Source organism: Gobio gobio (genome assembly GCF_949357685.1).
Source record: "Gobio gobio genome assembly, chromosome: 5".
Lineage (NCBI taxonomy): Eukaryota > Metazoa > Chordata > Actinopteri > Cypriniformes > Gobionidae > Gobio > Gobio gobio.
Window position 1 is genome coordinate 10,892,134 of NC_137101.1, and position 21,097 is coordinate 10,913,230.

A 21,097-nucleotide genomic window follows, 5' to 3' on the forward strand; every position below is an offset into this window, starting at 1 on the left:
TCAGCACAGGACCGCAGAACACGACCTGAAATACCATCCGGCCCAGCAGCTTTCCTGACATCCACACGTTTGAGTGCCCTCCGAACCTCGTCCTCCGAGACAGAGATCACGTGACCGTTGCTGCTCTGAGGGACTCTCTCTGACGCGTCACTCGCCGGAGTCGCGCTGCCGCGATTACCATCAAAGCGAGCGTAGAAAGAGTTTAACTCGTTCACCAGCAACGGATCAGCTCTCACCTCTGCAGAGGATTTACTTCCAAAAGCACAGATGGTTCTCAGTCCCTGCCACATCCGCCGGGAGTCGTTGAGTTGGAAATGAGATTCCACTCGGTCTTTATAGCGGAGTTTTGCGGCTTTAACGGCGCGCCGGAGAGCGTAACATGAAGCTTTGTACTCCCTCATATCCCCCGTTAGGAGACCGGCATTGTAAGCGGTGGTGCGCGAGTTTACTGCAGTGCGAATTGAACTGGGGCTGGGGGCAGGGTTGCCATGACCAACAAGATGAACACAAACTTGTGACCACCATTTTTGAAATAGCAGCTAATGGAGCTAATAGCTGCTCGATTATTATCTCCGTCTATACAATTTAAGGCGAGCTGCACGAATGCATTGGATTCGCTGTGTTTTGATGCCAATGTAGGATCGTAAAGCCGGTTGCATAAAGCACCTCAAGTGTAATCTTCCCTTAAGTTCGCCCTTATGTTTCCCTTAAATCTAAGGGTTTTGCAGAAAAAAACCCTTGAGTGTTACTTAAGGGTTTCTTTAAGTGAAACGTCATAAACACTTAGAATTTCACTTAAGTAATCCCTTAAAAAGCGTTGTGTTGCATAAAACCCCTTAACGGTCATTTCCCTAAGTATAACTTAAGGTTTGGAAATCGTAACCTTAAGAGTAAGGCGGACAAAAATAAGACGACATGGCATGACATTTTTAGGGATAGGGAGAACCCATTGGACCATCTTAGTGATGAAAAATTGTGGCAAGAATACCGATTTGACCGTCACACATTGCAACCACTGTGACACTCAACACTTGCAGTCATACGTACATTTCTGAATGAGATGAAGAAAAACTCACATAATTAAAGAAGTCGTTTGACGTTATAACAAGTCATTAATGTCTTATATGTTTCTTATAATAGAACCGAGCTATAGATTGTGAATTTAAACATTTCTCGTTTACCAGCGGCAAAAGTCAGGAGGACTAGGCTGTTCCAGGCGGGTTACATGAGCACGAGCTCCCGGTGATCGCCGGGATCTCACAACATTTTTAAATGGGCGCTATCTTTACAAATAAACCACAGATTTGAGCTTTAAACAACAACATTCTCGACTGAACAACTCTTAAAACTACATTTCGTGACACAATAACAGTAGTATATTTCAATTTTGCGGCCGCACACAACCACTATGAAAAGCGCAAAACGGCGTGCCTCAATTTAACTTCAAACGCTTGCTTTTTACGCGTGTCCATCTCACTTTGGACGCGCGAATGCATTCAAAGTTCAAGCGTCAAACTAGACGCGAATTTGACGCTCTATTCACATTTGGTGTTTTGCGTATCTATGGCAACAAGACTTTTATAACGTGAATCCAGGATCGCTGTCATGAAACACTTAAATGTTTCCCTTACCTAAGAGAACCGTTTAAGAGATTTTATGCAACACCCTTAAGTTATTCTCTTAGGTAAGGGGAAATCGCCCCTTAAGTATCATACTTGAGGGAAAAACTTAAGGTGCTTTATGCAACCGGGCACTGGTGTGTTTGTGTTTCCCGCTGCCTCGCTAGCGTTGCTGAGAAAGATGAGACATATACAGTGAAGTAAGACTGGCTCTGTGGTGGCTATCTAGCACGTGGAAAGGCAAACCGGTTCTTAGAAGGCTCGTCAGTAGAACCAACTCCGAACTGGCACTAGCATTGGCCCTGAACTAGCACCCGGTTCATTCTGGTGGAAAAGGGGTAATAGCGACATCCTGACAGACATCCACAACACCCTATAATCATGGTAGAAGGTTTTGCAAGGGCAAAACTTAAAGAAATGAAGCTATGCAGTAATGTGATTTACAAGACTGCGAAATAGAATCTAGATAAATGCCTATGACTGTAAACTGAAAAGACAAAAGCATCTTTTGATGTCAAGGGATAATGTCTCTACAACATACTCACCATGGGACTGTGAACTCAGTCACGATTACATCTACAATGATTTGAATCAATATGTAAATGAATTAACATTGATTTACCTTGGAGTGGATGTAGGTCACAATAAAAAAAAAAAAAAAGTAAATTTAAAACATAAAAACATCTAAAATTTCATTTACAAATATACAAACATTAAAAAAGAAAAGCTTGTCTGATAATATGGTGGATGGTAATTAGGGCGGAGCTTAGTGAAGGATCATTTTCACCTTCCCTCTCTCTTTCATTCGCTCTTCTTTTCCCTCACACATGGGTTTAACACCCATCACCCCTTTACAAAGGACTCTGCCTATTGTGAGATCTATTTTAATGCTGGCATGACTGGGATGCAGTTGACCAAACATGGCGGTTTATTCACATCACGAATAGAAACCAATTCCAGATCTATCCCATCGTCTGAACCTGAAAAGGCATTCCCACGAGCGCTGGCCTTCATATTTTTATACCCACAGATCAAACAGATAATAATGGTAGTCATTCAGAGCGGGTGGCTCTATCTTTGGAACGGGCACAATAGAATCTACTGCTGGACTGTCAGTGAGGCGTCAAGATCAGGCCAAGGCCGCGGTTAGCCACAGATTGCAGTTTTGGCCCGGGCTGCTTAAAGGACTGGTAAATGGTGACGTAAAAAGCCTAATGAAGGGAAATCTGTGGTCATAACCGCACTGATGTTACCAAAACCAGCAGTGCTGTTTGGTCAGGAGTGGAAAGAATGAGGGTTTCACTTGTATGTGAATCTGGAAAAAGAGTGCTGAATGAAACCATGCTAAGCATGTTCCTGTCATTGTACACGCAGCTTGTCAGCCACAAGTGCTTTCACTGATGACTTTTTGGAGCACATCGGCACAAAAAAAAACTGTTAAAAAGGAAATGTAAAATGAAATGTGAAGGCATAAGTGGAATACCAGACGGATGGGCTGGGAAGGACTCTGCCACACTGATTGGCACATTAGCTCATATTTATGTTAATCTTATTCTGTCTTTTTCTCTCTTTCTCTCTTTTTCCATCTTTCTTTTGGATTTATACCTCACCCAGGTCGCAAGCAGAGGAGAGACCAAATCCGTCACCAATGGTAAGTGACAAGAAGATAAATTGTATTTGTGTAAAACCGTGTCCCTTTTCCAATTTCCAACAAAAAGCAATTTGTCAACTCGTAACTGCTGCGTGATGTGACACATCAATTGCCTGTGATTACAGCACACACATCTATGAAGAGCAAAGTTTTGGACCAATAAGACTACACAATGGGCGGGGCTACCAAGTGCTATGGCACCGAAATTGACCCTTTTTTGTTTTCACAGTTATTAACACCAGAAATCTAGCGATGTTTTTTATTATTTCATTTATAACACTATACTTTGTGTTCTCTACCACAACATTAAATGACAGAAAACTAGTTAAGGCTGCTCTGTCAGTGTTTTTAAAAAGTCTGAGGAAGTGACAGCAAATTTGACATTCTTTTTTAAAAATTTATTTTGGTACTGGAGCAAATGGAAACACAACAATTATATTTGTTGTAGCTACCATTCAACACTATACAAGTTTTCCCCACTATGACGATATAACCGTGACGAAACCCCAGAAATGTGAAACCAAGCGATCGTCAAGATATACTATTGTCACGGTTGTGGCTAGATTGAAAAACGTTTTGGATTTACTTAAAAGAGATTTTGCTTTTAGGGTTTAGATAACAAAAAAAAATCTAAAAGCTTGCTTGGTTATTAGCACACGGTGTTAGTGTGTATTTGCAATATAATTGTTTCTTTTGCCTATACACCCAAGCCAACATGAGGTCAAAATGATGTCCTACTGTGAAGGACAGGTCTCTCCATATTGCACAACACCCACAATCCCTCTGCCAGGAAGCCCTTCCAATGATAAACCATAGCTGCAGGCACGTCATTCACTGGCTGCAGTGTTTTAAAATGCCTCTTTGGCATTGTTTTCTATTTTGAATGCCGGCCATTTGTTCCTCTATAAGAGGACACGGTGGCCTTCGGGCATGCCAGCCATTTTTTGGGTAATGGGCGACAGGTCTTTGCGTTAGCCTGCCCTGAACCGCCGTCCCCCACGACGGCCTGCTCGTCTCAATATCACGCTGTGGATTCTAGGCATCTGTCAGTGCCAGCAGGGCTAAAGCTGCATGTTTGTCACATTTACTGCATGGGGCGGCAGATTAGCACACTCGCATACTGTATGGATATGTCTTGAATACTTAAGTCCTTCCAACCACTTAAAAATGGTCAAACACTTGGACGGATTTGCATTTAAGAGATTCTTTGAACTATATTTAGCTCTGGAGCACAAGAGAAAGGGTGTATGTTACAAATACACACAGCTAAGTATTCAATTGATTTTGAATTGTCCTATATTCTCGGCTGAATGAAAAACGTAACAAGCACGCACCATTTATTTAACTCCTCTGTTGTCTTCTAAGGGGCAAAAAAGTGACCTAGATCCCATAAAGAACAGGCAACAATCAATGTTTAAACATGTTTTTGGACAATAATCATTTTATAAATGTAATTTTATCTGTCAAATGTCACATGCTAGAAATCTAATTATTTCAAGGTTTCTATATGAATTACAACAAGGCTGCATTTATTTGATCAAAAACTGAAATATTGTGGGAAAAGTATTACACTTTAAAATAACGATTTTCTATTTAATATATTTTGAAATGTTTTTTCCTCCTAATCCTTCTAATATGCCGATTTGCTGCTTAAGAAACATTTCTTGTTGAAATATGCTTACATTTTTGTGTAAACCATGATACTTATTTTTTTAAGGCACAGTTTTTTTTCAGTGGTGAATGGAAAGTTCAAAAGAACAGTATTTATTTAAAGTAGAAATATTATACTATATTATAAGTATTATGGCTTTCCTGTTTAGCTCAAACAATAGAGTGTTACGCTAGCAATGCCAAGGTCATGGGTTCGATTCCCAGGGAAAGCAAGAACTGACAAAATGTAAAATGTGTAACTTGAATGCAATGTCGCTTTGGATAAAAGCGTCTGCCAAATGCATAAATGTTAATGTCTTTTGTTCAATTTAATGCATCCTTGCTGAATAAAAGTCTTAATTTATTTAAACAAATCAAAAAACGTACTGACCCCAAACTAACGAGTACAAATTTGAATGAAAGTGTGTGTCATCAAATTTATTTTCTTGCAATTTTATGACTTTTCTCTTTTGTCTCTTTACAGGAACGGGCCATTAACCTTTCAAAGACGCCAGAGAGGCAGGGACCAAGATAATGCACAACATTTCTTTTTCAAACTTTTATTAATACCAAAAAAAAAACAACAAAAAAACAAGCATTTTATACTGCCAGGAAGATCTATGTTTGTAGACACAGTATAAAAGAGAGAAAAGTAAAAAATAAAAAAAATCGATATATATATATTTTATCACTGTATTCACAGGCCACCATCTTGCACCATCATAACATAAACGCAGTTGCATGTACCTTCTGCTAAACTGAAATCTAGGCTGTGGAAACGAGCGATCCGACTTTCATTTGTTAAGATTATTTAACAATTATGTAAAAGCAGCCAGCTCAAAATATTACAAGATTCCTTGGATAGGAGGACGAGGAGCAGCATTCCGAATTGTCTTTTGTCAAATCACGAACAATTTTAAACATGTTAGTTACCCTTCTCACCTGTTAATTTATAACTAAAGCAAAGCTTCACCTTGCATTTCGTACATGTTCGCCAGTTCCAGAGCACCAGTAGAGTAGCTGTATTTTGTACTTTTTGTCGTAACGACACTTTTAAAAAAAAAATTGTCTTAATAATATATGTTAGCACATAGTGTAAGTTTTTGTAATTAACTATATATTTTACCGCTTGATACAAAATGGTCTTTGCTTTTGCTCTCAATATTATTTTATATCAAAGCAATTTTTAATTCAGCAGAAGTCCATTATAGTCCAACCGTTATCATTATTACAGTATCTTTGGCTTTTTTGTACTCTTGGAAACACTGGTCTGAAGTTGTTTGTGACCATCTTCCTGTAAGTGTTAATCACTATGTGTCATGTGGAATAATCGGTATTGGTTAAAACAAGAGAACTCGAAAGAAACGGAACATGCACTTTTTGGGGCTTAAATTACATATTTGATCAGTACATTTCACAATTTTTGCATATAATGCAAGACCTTGGTTAATCCAAAAACACATCCTGATTTCAGCAAGGACAAGGATATAGTCAAAGTCAATTCATGTTTATAAGTGTTTCATTCTTTGAGTGTCTTTTTTCTGTGCTGCAATGGATTCATACTAAATTGCAACATGGATGTGTTCAGCTCTAGTTGGCAGAGCATTAGTAACTTCATTTCTGACGTCTTTTGTCAAAGAATATCCAGTTCTGCCGCTGTAGCTTAATGCTAATGTCTCTAAATGTTCAAAGTTCCTGTATTCTGCTTGTATTTTTTGACAATCAAGTTTTTTACTATTTGTTTCATATTTGTAAACACCTATGTATTGTTTCAGAGTAACACTATGCAAGTCGCACCACCTTTAAATGCAATTACCTTGTTACAAATATGACCATTTGTAGCCAATAGTTCCATACAGAGCAACATTGTATCATTGTCTCAGTGACCACAATAAAGAGACCAATGAAAAACACCTGTGATAGTGTGCTTCTCAATACTCCACCAGATTGCTCCGCTAAAGCCATATATCTCTTAACTGTCATGCTCCGCTCCCTCTAACAATAGGCTCACTTCCATCAGCCAATCAGTGCCAAGCAGTGTGGTCACATGATCTGGCAGGTCTGTATTAGGTGAGCTTTGGGTTAGTTTGAAACTGTCTGCTGCCCGGGCCCACGAGATAAGACCCCATTTCTCTCTCTTTCTCTTCTTGGTGAGATCTCAGGTAAGAGGCTTCAGATTTTCTTATTGGATCCGAAATGACATAGTTCATTGGTAACTAAAATCTATTCAAACAATTGCATGCCTAACGGATTATATTGGTTCTGCAAAGTTGTCCTTAATGTGTGAACTCGGGCCTGAGGATCACCCTCTTCATTCCTCAATCATCAATGCAATGCTTGTCTTGTTCGCCAGAGGGACTGGTGGTTTGCATGCTTTGGGTTTTTCCCTTAATGCTGCTTAATACTGACTATCAATGGCAACATTCCTGCCACCGTCATCCTGTGATATTCCAGCCGTTCGGGTGGAGTACGTCTGGCCCTCTCTTATTAATGTAAAATTCAAGTAACTCCAAAGTGAGACAGTTAATCTGCTACAAAGACTTGGTGGATTTGGTCAGAGACGCTGCACTCAGGCCTCTGGCTGCTTCTGTCACGCTCTCATTATCACAAGGATGCAATGTAAAATAAACCTTGATCCAAGATGATCTCTGTGAAGAGCCATTAGTTCGACTAACCTCAGACAAGATAGTCTGAAGACAATTGAATAACCCACAGACCTGTGAACCTGAGGAGCTACAGTAAGATCTGGACACTTTAGACACACTTAATATGCATGGATTTCACGGCAATAAAAGCAAAAATCAAACCAAGTGGTGTTAGAGGTTGCTTAAGCAGAAATAAATGGTTCTCTTCAAGTTTACACAGGTGTTATTCATCATCACATTAACTTTCAACATGTTAACACATCTGGGGGTTTTTTTTAACCTCAACGTACTTCATTTTGTGATATGTTTTGCTTGACAAGTGTGCTTGTGCTGTATTACTTTCAAGAAAATCAACAGTACACTCTTAATGAGCAGCAATGAAGAGCCAAAGAAGAACCTTTCAGTGAATATTTCAAAGAACTTTTTAATAATCGAATGAATCTTCTTCTTCCGACTTCATAAAGAAACCTTTGTTGAATGGAAAGGTTCCATGGATGTTGAAGGTTCTTCGTGGAACCATCAATGCCAATAAAGCACCTTTAGAATGTACTTTAACAGAACCTTTCAACTTTGATATTTCATATATACCCTTTGGGGCCAGTGTACATAATCAGAATGCGGTGCATTAAAAAAACTAGAAGGGTCTTTAACGTCAGTATGTGTTGTGGAACAATGTCCTGCACAAACAATGTGCTTCAAAAATAGATGACAAGGACACATGCACTCTTGATTTACACAGAGAATGAGCGGCAGGCCTTGATGAGACCAGCCAAGTTCATTGTCTGTAAAAGTGTGGAGCACCTGTTCCGAAACCGCATAGTTTATTACTGGCCAAAAATAGCCTCACTCATTCATCGCATGTTTATTGTGTGGTGATTTATTTCCTGGTGGACACACACGTTTCAATGCTTGTTAAACACGAAGTGAATATGAAATATGGTCCAACAATGTTGAACATAATGTTTGTCTCTGGGGTCAGGGTCACTTGTAGAAGAATTTTAAAGATGATTTGTAGACCATGTCAAGACTGTTCTGCTGTTAGTAAAAAAAAAAGTGGAATTTAATTGAACTCATTTGACATGCATGACTTAAACGTATTTACTTTATTAGGAATCAACTAGTCATGGCTGACACAGAGGATATGGTGGAGGAGGAAGTGCAGTATGTATAACGTCATTACTTTTTAACCATATTCATATTCAGAACACCGAATACCTCCAAAGTATAATACTAAAATAGTAATTGAAACAGCAGTAGTGGCCAAAAGTGATGTCCAGCCTTTTTTTAGCATACACGGTAAAAAAAGTCTGTATAAATATGAAGGAATTTTCCATATTGTTTTTTTACAGGTGTTTTACCTGTATTTTGAAATACACATTGCATTAGTTTGTGTTTAAAGGGTTAACGGAAATTTCCGTAAATGTACTGGCAGAAAATTACCAAACATTTTCCATTTAATTTTTTTTTACAGTGTAGTAAAATAAAACACTTTTGCCAAATAATGTAACCAATTTTAGTGTTTTGTTCTTTCCTCATATTTTAAAAAGTATGTATATTTGATGGTTTAATCAAACTTGTAGGCTCATTAAAAACAAATATCACTTTTAGCCGCTACTGAAGTGTGATATTATTACCACATGACAACATTACATTACATGCAAGTGGTGATTAGTCAGTTGTTTTGCATAAGTAAAAGAAATTGCAGTTGCCAAGCACATACTGTATACTGCAGAAACAGTGAATATTAGCCTATTACAAACACAACATACATTTTTCATGTCTATCGTCATTTTTAATTCATTACCCAACTTAAAGTCAACTGTACATCCTTTTCCCTTTCTTTTTCTCTTTTCACCCTGTGTGTATGTAATAGGGAAGGTAAGCCAGTTTTGAGATGAGTACCTATTCATGCACTATTAATAATTATGTCTTCATGGAAATGGAGGCTGGTCCAGAGGAAGTTTTGCGTGCTGTCCGCTTGTGTGCATGTTCTATATTAGACAATGCACAAGAATCGCTTTTGTCCTCGGCTACATGTCCTGTGGAATTGGGTTACTCAAGGCTGCAACTAATATCAGTAGGCCTATGTGCAAGTGTGTCCTGCCCATGTCCATTTCCTATTGTCTCAGATGTCAGTCCCCCCCATTCGTCTCTTGTGTGCTGTCCATAACGGTCTGTGAATGTAAGGCTAATGCTTTTGTCTGCAAGTAGGCCTATTATGGCTCATTGGAAAAACGTAGCCTACCTCTGGCTACATTTCTGCGAAATGATAATACATTGCTTCTTGAAGGTGACGCAAGTGTTTTTTTCTAGTTTCAGCCAGACACAGTTATCATTTTCACGTCCTGCACCACGTTGTTTAAACAGCAAATGCGTCCATTTGTTCACCCATGGGCGTGCTGGTCTGAAAACCATGCGTGTTCAGCCACATTGTTGGCGCGTTGCTATTTTGAGGAAACTAAAATGGAGTGCTTCATTGACAAACTGAAACCTGGTCTAAAGTCAATAGCGCAGTATTTATTTGTGTTATTTAAAGGGCACATTAGTAATAAAAAACGCGCGTACACTCTGTTTATTACATACACAGGGACTCTGAAGAAGCATTCGGTCTTTCCGCTTGCAAATTCCGCCATGTAAATATAGTGAATCCACCATGGTGAAAGCACAACTGGCTTTTAAAGGGAATGGGAGATGAGACTCTGGTTGGTTTATTGCACGTTACGCCCAAAACACACCCCAGACACATTACAACTCTTTAGGACTAGCCTGGCGCGCCAACTGTTTTTTTCCCGTCGTTAAACTTGCAAAAGTGGATTTGGACACCCCATAAGTGCACCTGCGCCATGCGCTCACATCGTTAAAATAGGGCCCTAAATGTGAAATATCCAGTGAGTGGCGCTAAAAGTGCATTATCTGAAACCGATTAACGTGACACTGACAATGTTCCATTACGTTGGTTGTTGTACGTATTGCGGCATTTAAAAAATGAAATGTTCTGTGAGTGGCGCTAAAAATGATCAATGCTTTCGACAATAACGTATTACTATGGCACGTTTTTCCGATGAGCCTGAGTTGATTTATGACATTGTTAAAATGATCATGTAAAAAATCATGTTAAATTCATTTAATGTATCATTTGGTCCATGCTCACACGCAAATTGCATCAGATACTGCATTGGTGGAACATGAACTTTACAAGCTGTTGGGTGGATCTCAATGTTCTGACAAAGGTTATCGATGAGCTGTTAACTTGATTCAGCATCTTGATTATGCAAAGACTGATCAAAGATTCCTCGTACGCTTCAGAATGTATTTGCTACTAATCGTTATTATGTTCACACTGTAGTGGAGGAAGCCGAAGAGGAAGGTAAAACCTTGTTCACTGTGTGTTGTGTTGCTTTTCCTGCATGGGTGTACATTTTAAAATTAACTTCAATTTTAGATTTAGATAATATTAATACAACATATGTGGTTTAAAAGCATTAGAACGGTCAGTTTCATGCTGCAGACTCTTTCACGACGCATGCAGATATTTCAGTTTATTCTCACAGTTAATTCATCATTTACATATTAATTCCTCTATGTAATTATTATTTCTTCCCTCTTGCATTCATTTGTTCTATCACTCCTCTTGAAGTGGAAGGTAAATTTTTAAAACATATTCATTCATTCATTTATGCACCCATTATTTAATTGTTAATTGTTAAATCATTCACCTTTTTATTGATTTAGTGATATAATATTGCACTTCAGGTGTAAATTCACCTTTTAATACATTGGAAAACAAAAGCTTGCATATCTTCATACAAATAAACATGCATGAAATATTGAAAACGCATTGCATTACACTCATTATGGTAGTCTATCCATAATAATCATTTCTCTTCAATAGTGGCGCCTCCAACAGAGGAAGGTAATGCATCGATCTGACATTATTTTCTGGTGATTTTCTGTACATTTGCCATCACCAGTGCAAGGTAATATTTCATATTTCACGTTATATTTTCATATTAGAACCAGCCCCTGAGGTGGAAGGTAATCATTCCCTCATTTGATTGTTAAAATAATTATGAATGTTTTATGATTTTTAAATAACATCAAAGTTACTATAGTCAGCTATCTTAAAACCACTGGATCAACACACATATATCCATGTGCATGATAGAAAATTCCTTAATGTTTTAGTACTCACCATTTAAACCAAGACCTGCATTCAGGCAACACAAGTTGAACAGTTCAGATGCAAAGAAAATCTCTTGCCATAAACTGAAATTGGATTTTTATCCCCCCAAAAAATAAACTGTTTTGAATATCTGTTCCTGAATGACAGATCTTAGTATGTTATGTTATGGTATGTTTATAATTTCTCAAACTAGTCTTTATAAACTAACTGATTTGCTGTTCTTATATTAGAGCCTCCGGAAGTAGAAGGTAATTATTTCACTTATTAAGAATATTGAGGTTATTTATACCTTATAGTGTACAAGTGTCTGTAAATCTTTAACCACTTATAACTTATCTCATATCTGAACAGAGGAGCCAGAACCTGAACCAGAAGGTAAAGCTCTTCAGCTTTACATTCATTCATAGAATGTAGATTATGAACAAAACATTCAGCAAGAGTTTCCAAGACGTTCAGTCTCATTTTGTAATATGTGGATGGCAAAGGATTGACGGGTTGTTTAGTGTGTAACATGATCTGTTCAACCTTAAGGATGTGAGCAGCACTGGGTGGCCAGTGCCATCAGTTTGTTACATGTAAATATTACTGATCAACTATGAGAAAAGCCAAAATCATGTCTTCATGATGGGCAGCTCATTTTCTTGTTAACTGATTCAAAATGTGAAGATTTAAGAGTGATCTGAATCAAATGTTTACCATGATTACAATGGCATGACATCTCATTGTGAAGGCTGGAGGACAAAACGGTGTTTATTTGTAAGGTTCGTATGTCATGATGCAATATATCAGCTAATTTAAATCGCATGTGTGATGATTGTGACTGTCAGAACATTGGGTCGTCACATTCAGCCGGGTATTTGTTTCAAAATCAAAACATTTCTTTGGTTCTGGCAATTTTTCCTAACAACTTAAAAAAATGTGTCTATGCTATTAGTCTTAATGCAAAACATTTTCTTTATCTATCTTCATCTAACAGAAGCCCCTGTAGAGGAGGAGGCTGCAGGTAACTGCTCCTAAAATCACACACATTCGGTTTGATTGATTCCCTCTTAGGTAGACATGTGAAATATTTGTGGCATATTATTAGTCAGTGATTATGTTTTTTTATATATTTTATCCCCAGATGAGACAAAACCAAAGCCGAAGTACGTCCTATATTGACATCTTTCTTACTGTGTTTATCTGCATTAATTTATACGTGAAGAATGCACAGCGTCAGTCCTCATGAGTAACACTTATTTTACAGATTCATGCCCAACATCACTGCTCCAAAGATTCCTGAAGGAGATAAGGTGGACTTTGATGTGAGTAACATGGTTTAAATTTGAATTACATCACTTCCTGTATTCACTTCAAAGTGTTTGGAATGGAATATTATAGCATCTTGCTTACTACATTGAATTTTGCACATTAGGAATGATACACATTCTTTTCAGTATGCTATATTGTCCATGACATTTCATTTGATTTTTATTATGTAAATGTATAGAATTATAGAATTACAATGTCTGAAATTTAAACCACTATTTTCCATTTTCAGTCTAGTGTTAAGTTCTGGCAGTCAGATCAACTAGGCCTAGTTAATATTAAAAATAGATATATATTAATTCCATTCATCATGCTGGAAATTAAGGATCCATTTGAGCCTATTGTTGGATACAGTAACTGAAAATGAAGAGACAATTTAGGCAATTTAGAAGAAATATAAAAAAAATTGTAAATTAAAGTTTGAAAACTATTTTTCAAATGGAGGGTGCAAATTGAACAAAGTGTGTTGTGGTCTGTTTAATACTCTACGTTGATGCCCAGCTAATAGGGAACATTCTCTGAACTTTGAACAAACATTCTATTAACGCCAGAATGTTCGCTAAAGTTATCTGGTCATTAACCTATTAAGTTCTGGGACCCTTTTTGGGATTTCCGCGTGGATTTGGCTTACCCAAAGTGAAAAGCTTCCCATACCCACATACAGTGGTCTAAATTCAAAATGTTGGTGTCATTTAACAGGAAACCCATTGAAGTTTCATAAACCATTGCTAAAAGGAAATGTTGTCTAAGCTGTAAAAACCCCCCACCCCCAAAAAAGAGACACTTTTTGAATTTTCTTTTATAAATTCCGTTTTGGAAGTGTGTAACTTAGGCCCTGTGTGCTCTAGCACCCTGCAGACAGTTTGGGCTGTTTGAACTAGATTCCAGAAAATAGTGAAAACAATAATTTTGTCTGTATCGTGTTTTATGCAAGATTTATACAAATGGATCTGAAGGGAGGAGCCGCCATACCCCCCAAATACCAATATACAGTGGTATAAATGCAATATCCCAGTGTCATTGAATTATTTTTTCCAGTGTTTGCTGACATATGCAAAACTTTCTGCAGGGTGCTAGAGCACACTGGGCCTGAGATATTCACTTTCAAAAATGAATGTATAACCAAAAAAATCTAAAATGCCTAACGCCTATTTTGTTTGTCCGTTTTTTATATAAAACACAACATATACTATAATATTTATCACTTTCAGGAGTGTTTTAGGTACTTTCAGGGTTTTCTGTAAAAAAAAGACGGGGATGGGGGGGATTGGGCAGATGGTAACTGCATAAAAAAAGGTCATATTCCTCCGTTCAGATTAATTTTTTCCAGTATTTTCTGGAATTTAGTGGAAACAGCCACAACTGTCTGCAGGGTGCAAGAGCACACAGGGCCTGATTTACACACTTTCAAAAATGAATTTATAACCAAAAAAATCAAAAAGCATCTATTTTTTGGTGGGGTTATTACAGCTCAGACAACATATACTTACATGTTTGTCACTTTTAGCAGTGGTTTATGCAACTTCAAAGGGTTTCCTGTAAAATGAATTTTGAATTTAGACCACTGTATGTGGGTGTAGGAAGCTTTTCAATTTGGGTAGGCCAAATCCAGACGGAAATGGTACCAGAGTAATTTAGTGTAAATAAGTTACTTTGTGTAAAACAAATGCCAAAGTGATGCATATCTCTAGAAAGTAGGTCAGAGCTCCTCCACAGACATTTAAAATTGAAAGTACATGAATGTCATTCCGGACCCTGTACCGGGTCTGCAGAGTTTAAATGGTTAAACATCATTTATGGATCTTTTTTCTGAAATGTAACGTTTCCATAATATTTTTTAAATGATAAAAAATGGAAAGATTTTTTTTTTTTAAATGTTTAGAGAAATGGGATTGTTAGCAAAACATTCTTAGAACATATTTTGTAGCTGCATGGGTGATCCACCGGTCATCCATAATTTGCGAAATAAGTACACTTAACGTATGTTATTGTGAATATTATTTTTATGTGTGTGTGTGTGTAACATCCACAGGACATCCACAGGAAGCGTCAGGAGAAGGATTTATCTGAGCTTCAGTCTCTTATTGAGGCTCATTTTATCCAGAGGAAGAAGGATGAAGAGGATCTGATCGCTCTGGTCAACAGAATCGTAGGTCCTGCATAATCTGGAAGAACTGTCTAATCCAGAAGGGTTTCAGAATTGTATTACACAGCTTTAAATGCGAAATAACATTCAGTCTTTACTTGTGATTGACAGTGTTGTGTCTGTCTGGTGCTGTGTGCAGGAGAAGCGTCGCACAGAGAGAGCAGAGCAGCAGAGAGTCCGTGCAGATAAGGAGAAGGAGAGACAAGCCCGTCTGGCAGTGAGTGACCCTCCCTTCAGCCAATAGGAAGCAGCTGTTTAACTCCTTGACGCCGAGTGAAACTCTTTCCATCGAATCTCTCAACAGGAAGAAAAGGAGAGAAGAGAGCTAGAGGAACAGAGGAAGAAACAAGATGAAGATGCCAAGAAGAAGAAAGCTCTTACCAACATGACGCACCAGTACGGAGGAATCCAACAGAAGGTTTGAATTAAGAGATATCTAGGAAACTACAATATTCTGACCCATAAACTGCATGGAAAAGGGTAACCTAGATGTAGTAAACCTAGGATAATGTGCATGTCAAAATAAGACCCCACAGGAAGAATCTGCTTCCCTCTCTCTATCTGAATCAAAAGCCATAATTTATGTCTCGCAGGGTGAGGGCCGCAAAGGGGCGAAGAAACAGACGGAGAGAGAGAAGAAGAAGAAGATCCTGGCGGATAGGAGGAAGGCACTCACCATCGATCATCTGTCTGAAGATAAACTGAAGTAAGTCTCCGCTGAACATGATCTCATCACAGTTCGAACTCAGCCGGTGTTGTGTGAACGGCCACTGACGAAGCTTCTGATTGGTTCTCACAGAGAGAAGGCCAGTGAGCTCTGGCAGTGGATGATGCAGCTGGAGGCCGAGAAGTTCGACCTCGGCGAGAAACTGAAGAGGCAGAAATATGACGTAAGTGTTGACGTAATCACACAACAACATAAAAAGCATGAATGTTTGTAAAATTACACGGTCAATATGGGATTTGTATATTGCAAACATGTTGATAACAATTTATTTTGCCATATTGCCTTAATTGTTTCTTTATTTATGTTGGTATCGGCTGTTATTGTTGAAATATTTTAAGCACAAGTCTACAGAAAGTAGATTATAAAATATTATTAAAAGATTTTTAGTTTGACTTAACCTAAATCACTTAAAGTCAACCTGAAAACAACTTTTTAAACTTAATTGGCATCATTGTTAACAATTGGTTATCCCTCCAAAAATTACATTAAACCCCTGTCATACACTCTAAAAAGTTTCAACGTTTTAAATAAATAAAAAAAATACTGTAGTTCATTTTACAAGAATATACTACTTTTAAATAAAATGTCATGTTTAATTTAACGTGTTATTAGCTCTTTGTAATTAATTGTGAAATTTACTAGCAACTTCTGAGTTTAAATTGTTTCTACAAATTTTCTTGTAAGTATATAGAAATCACTTCCCAATACAACAAATTCCCAATAAATTAAATCATGTCTCAGCTTGCATTTTTTCTTGTTAAATCTGTCATATATTCACATTACAGAAGTAAAATGGTTGAATATTTCATGTTGACTTTAAGGCCTGGTATTAAGAAGTGTTTTTGTCAATCCGACCACAAGTGGACAATGCTAACTACAGGTGTAAACCGGTTCTAAAACATTTTGAGCTTGTCCACTTTTGACCACTTCCAGAGGTAGTCGAAAACGTATTTAGACCAGATTAGACCGTAACCAGATTCAACAGAACAGTGAGTGAAATTCTAGGTCTAATTCTAGTTGGGAAATAATCTTTTTGGGACTATTTGTAAACAATATTTGAATTAATATTATTCGTCCCGATAGTCTTTGTGTGAGTGAGTGAATAAATACATAGATCCGCAAAAATCTTTTGACTTCTCTAGTGGTCTGGTGGTAGAATTTGTCGTGTCAAAGATTCCGGGTTCTAATCCGCCCTCATATAGTTTTTCTTCATTAAAATCAAAGATGTTCATCAATGATTGTATAATAAGACCATGTGTCCATTTGCATTTTGTTTTGTGATTTCACCGGAAAGAATAGTCTCTCTCAGCAACGGCATTAAGTGATGGATTGACACGCCCGTCTTTGTGTTAAGACTGTGTGTGCAGTGTGCACGAGCCAAAAGAGAATGTAAACCCCGCCTACTTTGATTTGATTGCCCATCTCAATCATTTTGACATTGACAAGCGCTGTTAGACCACATTCGTTTCGACTGTCTGATCAGCTTCGTTCGTCTGTTCCTGTCAATCACGCGGTGTCAACCAATTATACTGCATGAGGGAGGGGCGAGCCAACTCTCTCTCTCTCTCTCTCTCTCTCTCTCTCTCTCTCTCTCTCTCTCTCTCTCTCACACACACACACACAAAGGAGGCAGCAAGCGTGGCAAGCGCGACAAGCGCTGCACACGCAACGACTCAGTAAAAATGTGCTTTTCAGAGCAACGTGCGGGCCACACTAACACTAAACTTTGATGTCAAGAAGGGGGCCACAAAATATCATCCTGCGGGCCGCAAGTGGCCCGCGAGTTTGAGACCCCTGGTGTAGACACTCATGTGGTGGAATGCGTTCGAAACAGCCACAAAAGACTGTCTACTGACCTAATGCATAAACATTATGGGACGCGCGCTAGCCAGATGGGATTTACACTTTGTTAAAAGATTAAAAAACGTACCAAGCTCAATGCTCTCAACATTCCTGATTTCTAACACACACTCACAGCCTTCGCCGTGGTCTTGCTGCTATCAGAGCAGAACTCTGTATGTTTTTATTTTTGTATTATTGTCTCCGTGTGCGTTCACATGTAAATTGCATGAGCTTATTCCATTCATTAGATCGAAAGATCTGAAAAAATCCATACATTTACCCGCCCATAGACCATCATCTATGAAATCAGGACAGAAGTGGTTGAAAGTGGACAAAAGAGACGGATTAAAACACCAGGTGTAATGTGAATGTCTCGTCTACTTGTGATCCGATCGACCAAAACGCTTCTTAATAACAGATGTAAGCAGGGCCTAAAAGACTTAGCCGGTAAAGTAGCTTCCACTTTGGCGCTGTGATAAACAGGCCTCCATGTCTAAAACTGTGACTTGCTTCCAGATGAATGTTCTCCAGACCCGAATCAATGAACAACAGAAGTTGTAAGTAACTGGCTGTGAGGGCGGCCACCTCACTGTTGTGTAGCCTGTTGTCAGTAACTGTTGTCGGTCAGATTTGTGTCGGGTCTGGGCTCTCGGTCAGCCGGTGAAGGCAGGTGATGTGCTTGCGGCTGCAATCAGGCAGCGGACGTCTGCGAATCCACAGGTTTTCCCCCCGTCAGCTGGTTCTTTTAATATTGTCTTTTGTGCTTAGCAAGGCTTCCGTATGTGTCCCTTACAGATCACTCAGCTACTGGCTAGAGTCAAAGACCACCAGAGGTAAGTACCCTGAGCCACACTGGTCACTTTCCCCTGGTTTCAATGAGGTCTGGCTCAGAGGAAGGAAACAGAGGATGTGATGCTGTTAAAGGAATAGTATACACCCCAAATTTTAATTATCTCATCATTTACTCACCCTCATGCCATAACAAAATGTTTTCTGAAGCCAAACGATAGGTGTGTCAAAGAAAAATACTCTTTTTGGTTTAAAATATGAGTATTTTTCTTACACACACCTATCGTTTGGCTTCAAAAGACATTGATTCATCCACTGGGGTCGTATGAATTACCATCACTATCACTGTGATTTTTCCAAGCGGCACCCATTCAATGGCATTATATGGACTCACAGAAGTGTTTTTTTTTTTTTCTAAAAAAATATATTCAGTTTTTGTTATTTGAAGAAAGGAAGTCATGGCATGAGATGATGAGAGAATTTTAATTGTTGGGTAAACTATCCCTTTAAGCTGACCAAGACAAAGCAGTTTTGGGTTTGGTCTGCTCAACAGATCCCGCTTCTTTCAGATCCCAGGCCCAATGAAACCGTCCGATCTTGACAGGAGCGAGCTTGGAGCATGAGGTTCAGCTCAATCCCAATGTCAAACGGGGAAGTGTTTAGGATCTTTCCACTCAATCCTAATATGACCAGTTTAAGTGGCTCCTTCCGTTCGTACTTTACTGTCCTCGCCAACACATACAGTACATGAATCTGTCTATAAGTACACTCGTATTATATGCAGATAAATATGAATTATTGTAAATGTTGACTTTAGGGAAGACATTAAATATATTGATTGGGCATATATGAGAGTGACTCTAATGGAACGGTAAGTTCAAAATGATTATTTTGCCTGTGGAGACGGAATCTGTAGGCTGAACAAGAGGGTAAGAAACACATTAGGACAAAACTAGACTGCAACATGGACTGCATGCGACTGAGTGGCACTTTTCCTTGCATGTGTATGAAACGTGTCTGCGAACGTTTTGCAAACTGCTATTTTCTTAACTGTCTTTTTAATTTTTTTCAGCTGTTACCTGTAAGGGGCGGTTCACACAGAACCCTTTTTCCTATTTCACTGTACTACTTTTCCATAGTAAACATGTGCTACATAAACATGTTTAACCGTTGTGTCTCTCACATTACACAGCATTCTAAAACCGTGGCACTCGAGTTAAATAAAATCCACTTTTTAAAAAGCACAGCTCTAGACCTTGCGCACTTAACAGCTAAAGCGTGTTCTGTGTGAACCGGCCCTAAAGCAGTCACATTTCTATTCTTAATGTCGTCTCAGTTTTCATCAATTGTTTGTTGTCAGAATCAAGCTCAGTCTAGCCATTGCAGTATCACTGAAATACGATTTTCATTCCGAAGTGCTGAATTTTGCTAAAGCTAATACATAAACTGTATTGGAAAGCATGAGGTTGTGGGGACAGGAATCCTTTTTGGGTGGTGGTTGTTGTGTTGTCACAACACAATTAAAGTCACCATAAAAATCTAAATGGACAATTCTTTTTTGTTTGTTTTTTATGGAATATTGCAGTATAAATTATTCATCCGTGCACATTAGCAAACCACAACCGTCCAATCAATTCCCAGAAGACAAAATCAAGTCCCGCCTTACATTATGTTTTAGTTCGAGAAACCATTTTGCTCAAATATACATCACAATAGGGGAAAAAAGACTATTGCAACTTCCGTTTCATGGCGACTTTAAGCTTTAGCTCGTGAAATAGCTGGGAACAAATTCCCAATTTTAACAAAAAGTCTCACCTTTCATTTTTTCTTGCTAAATATATATATTTTTAATCTGAAATAGGTCATGCATTTATGTTTTGGAAGTAAAGTAGTTTGTGAATATTCCATGTTGACGTTTTCTATTGGGGTTGTGTTGTGTTGTCAACACAGTTAAGCCTTAGCTTATGAATATTAATTAGGATATGCTCTGATAAATAGTCTATGATCTGAGATCAGGTCTGTAATTGAGAAATTTGCTCATTTCCAAGTCAAAACTGAAATGCTTTAGCATTACGATTAGAAATAAAATGCACAAACTCATTTAAATAATTTCCATAGCACACTGAGTAGCATAACGTTAGTGATTGAGTAGATCAGTGGATTGATGAAAGGATCAACAATTATCTGATATGCAGCCAAATAAAATGGTTTGATAACTATGGTTTCTCTTTGCAGTGCCAAGGGTCGTGGCAAGGGCAAGGTTGGCGGCAGGCTGAGGTAAACGTGCAGCGAATTGAAACAACCCAGAGATCCGGAAGACTTTGCCACCTTCTTCACATATGCAGTTCTAGTCATTATAAAGCAACTGTTCTGTTTGACTGCACTTGTAGAGATAGTAAAGCGACATATTTTATATGTTATTTTGTTTTTGGACACACAAGTATTCTGCATTTATCACTAAATTTCATTCAATGTCATTTTATCCCTGCAATATTAAAGAAGTCAAATTGTTCACAAAGCATCCTGGTGACTGTTTT

General features: G+C 38.2%; 2 protein-coding genes across 10 annotated transcripts in view; both read left to right on the forward strand.

The window, feature by feature from the left end:
- Positions 1–6,826, forward strand: part of cald1a (caldesmon 1a) — a 65,788-nt gene extending 58,962 nt beyond the window's left edge. Inside the window, 2 exon segments of the mRNA XM_079817666.1 lie at positions 3,234–3,270; positions 5,405–6,826. Of these exon segments, the coding sequence (XP_079673792.1) occupies positions 3,234–3,270; positions 5,405–5,418 (51 nt within the window). The 3' untranslated portion in view covers positions 5,419–6,826.
- Positions 6,827–6,946: 120 nt separating this feature from the next.
- tnnt2e (troponin T2e, cardiac) lies at positions 6,947–21,080 on the forward strand. Of its 9 annotated transcripts, XM_079817672.1 has the most exons (17): positions 7,035–7,082; positions 8,676–8,726; positions 9,439–11,208; positions 11,458–11,478; positions 11,580–11,600; positions 11,979–11,996; positions 12,100–12,123; positions 12,725–12,751; positions 12,872–12,893; positions 12,995–13,052; positions 15,089–15,205; positions 15,342–15,419; positions 15,507–15,620; positions 15,796–15,908; positions 16,002–16,092; positions 18,567–18,604; positions 20,796–21,080. In XM_079817672.1, the coding sequence occupies exons 10-17, from the start codon at positions 12,999–13,001 to the stop codon at positions 20,839–20,841; spliced, it is 651 nt and encodes a 216-aa protein (XP_079673798.1). In that variant the 5' UTR covers positions 7,035–7,082; positions 8,676–8,726; positions 9,439–11,208; positions 11,458–11,478; positions 11,580–11,600; positions 11,979–11,996; positions 12,100–12,123; positions 12,725–12,751; positions 12,872–12,893; positions 12,995–12,998; the 3' UTR covers positions 20,842–21,080. The 9 variants fall into 9 exon arrangements, with proteins under 9 accessions (XP_079673800.1, XP_079673797.1, XP_079673796.1 ...); XM_079817669.1 differs by lacking the exons at positions 7,035–7,082; positions 18,567–18,604 and adding an exon at positions 18,288–18,328 and having other exon boundaries at positions 8,699–8,726; positions 20,796–21,075; XM_079817674.1 differs by lacking the exons at positions 11,458–11,478; positions 11,580–11,600; positions 11,979–11,996 and having other exon boundaries at positions 6,947–7,082; positions 8,676–8,730; positions 10,912–10,932; positions 12,045–12,123.
- Positions 21,081–21,097: the final 17 nt, after the last annotated feature.

What these genes read in the sequence shown, in the direction of transcription:
- tnnt2e (XM_079817667.1), top strand. Translation starts at nt 12,673, where the DNA reads ATGCTATTAGTCTTAATGCAAAACATTTTCTTTATCTATCTTCATCTA. An exon ending in GAGACAAAACCAAAGCCGAA is followed by an intron (nt 12,894 to 12,994) that starts GTACGTCCTATA and finishes CTTATTTTACAG; the next exon opens with ATTCATGCCCAACATCACTG. An exon ending in ACGGAGGAATCCAACAGAAG is followed by an intron (nt 15,621 to 15,795) that starts GTTTGAATTAAG and finishes TATGTCTCGCAG; the next exon opens with GGTGAGGGCCGCAAAGGGGC.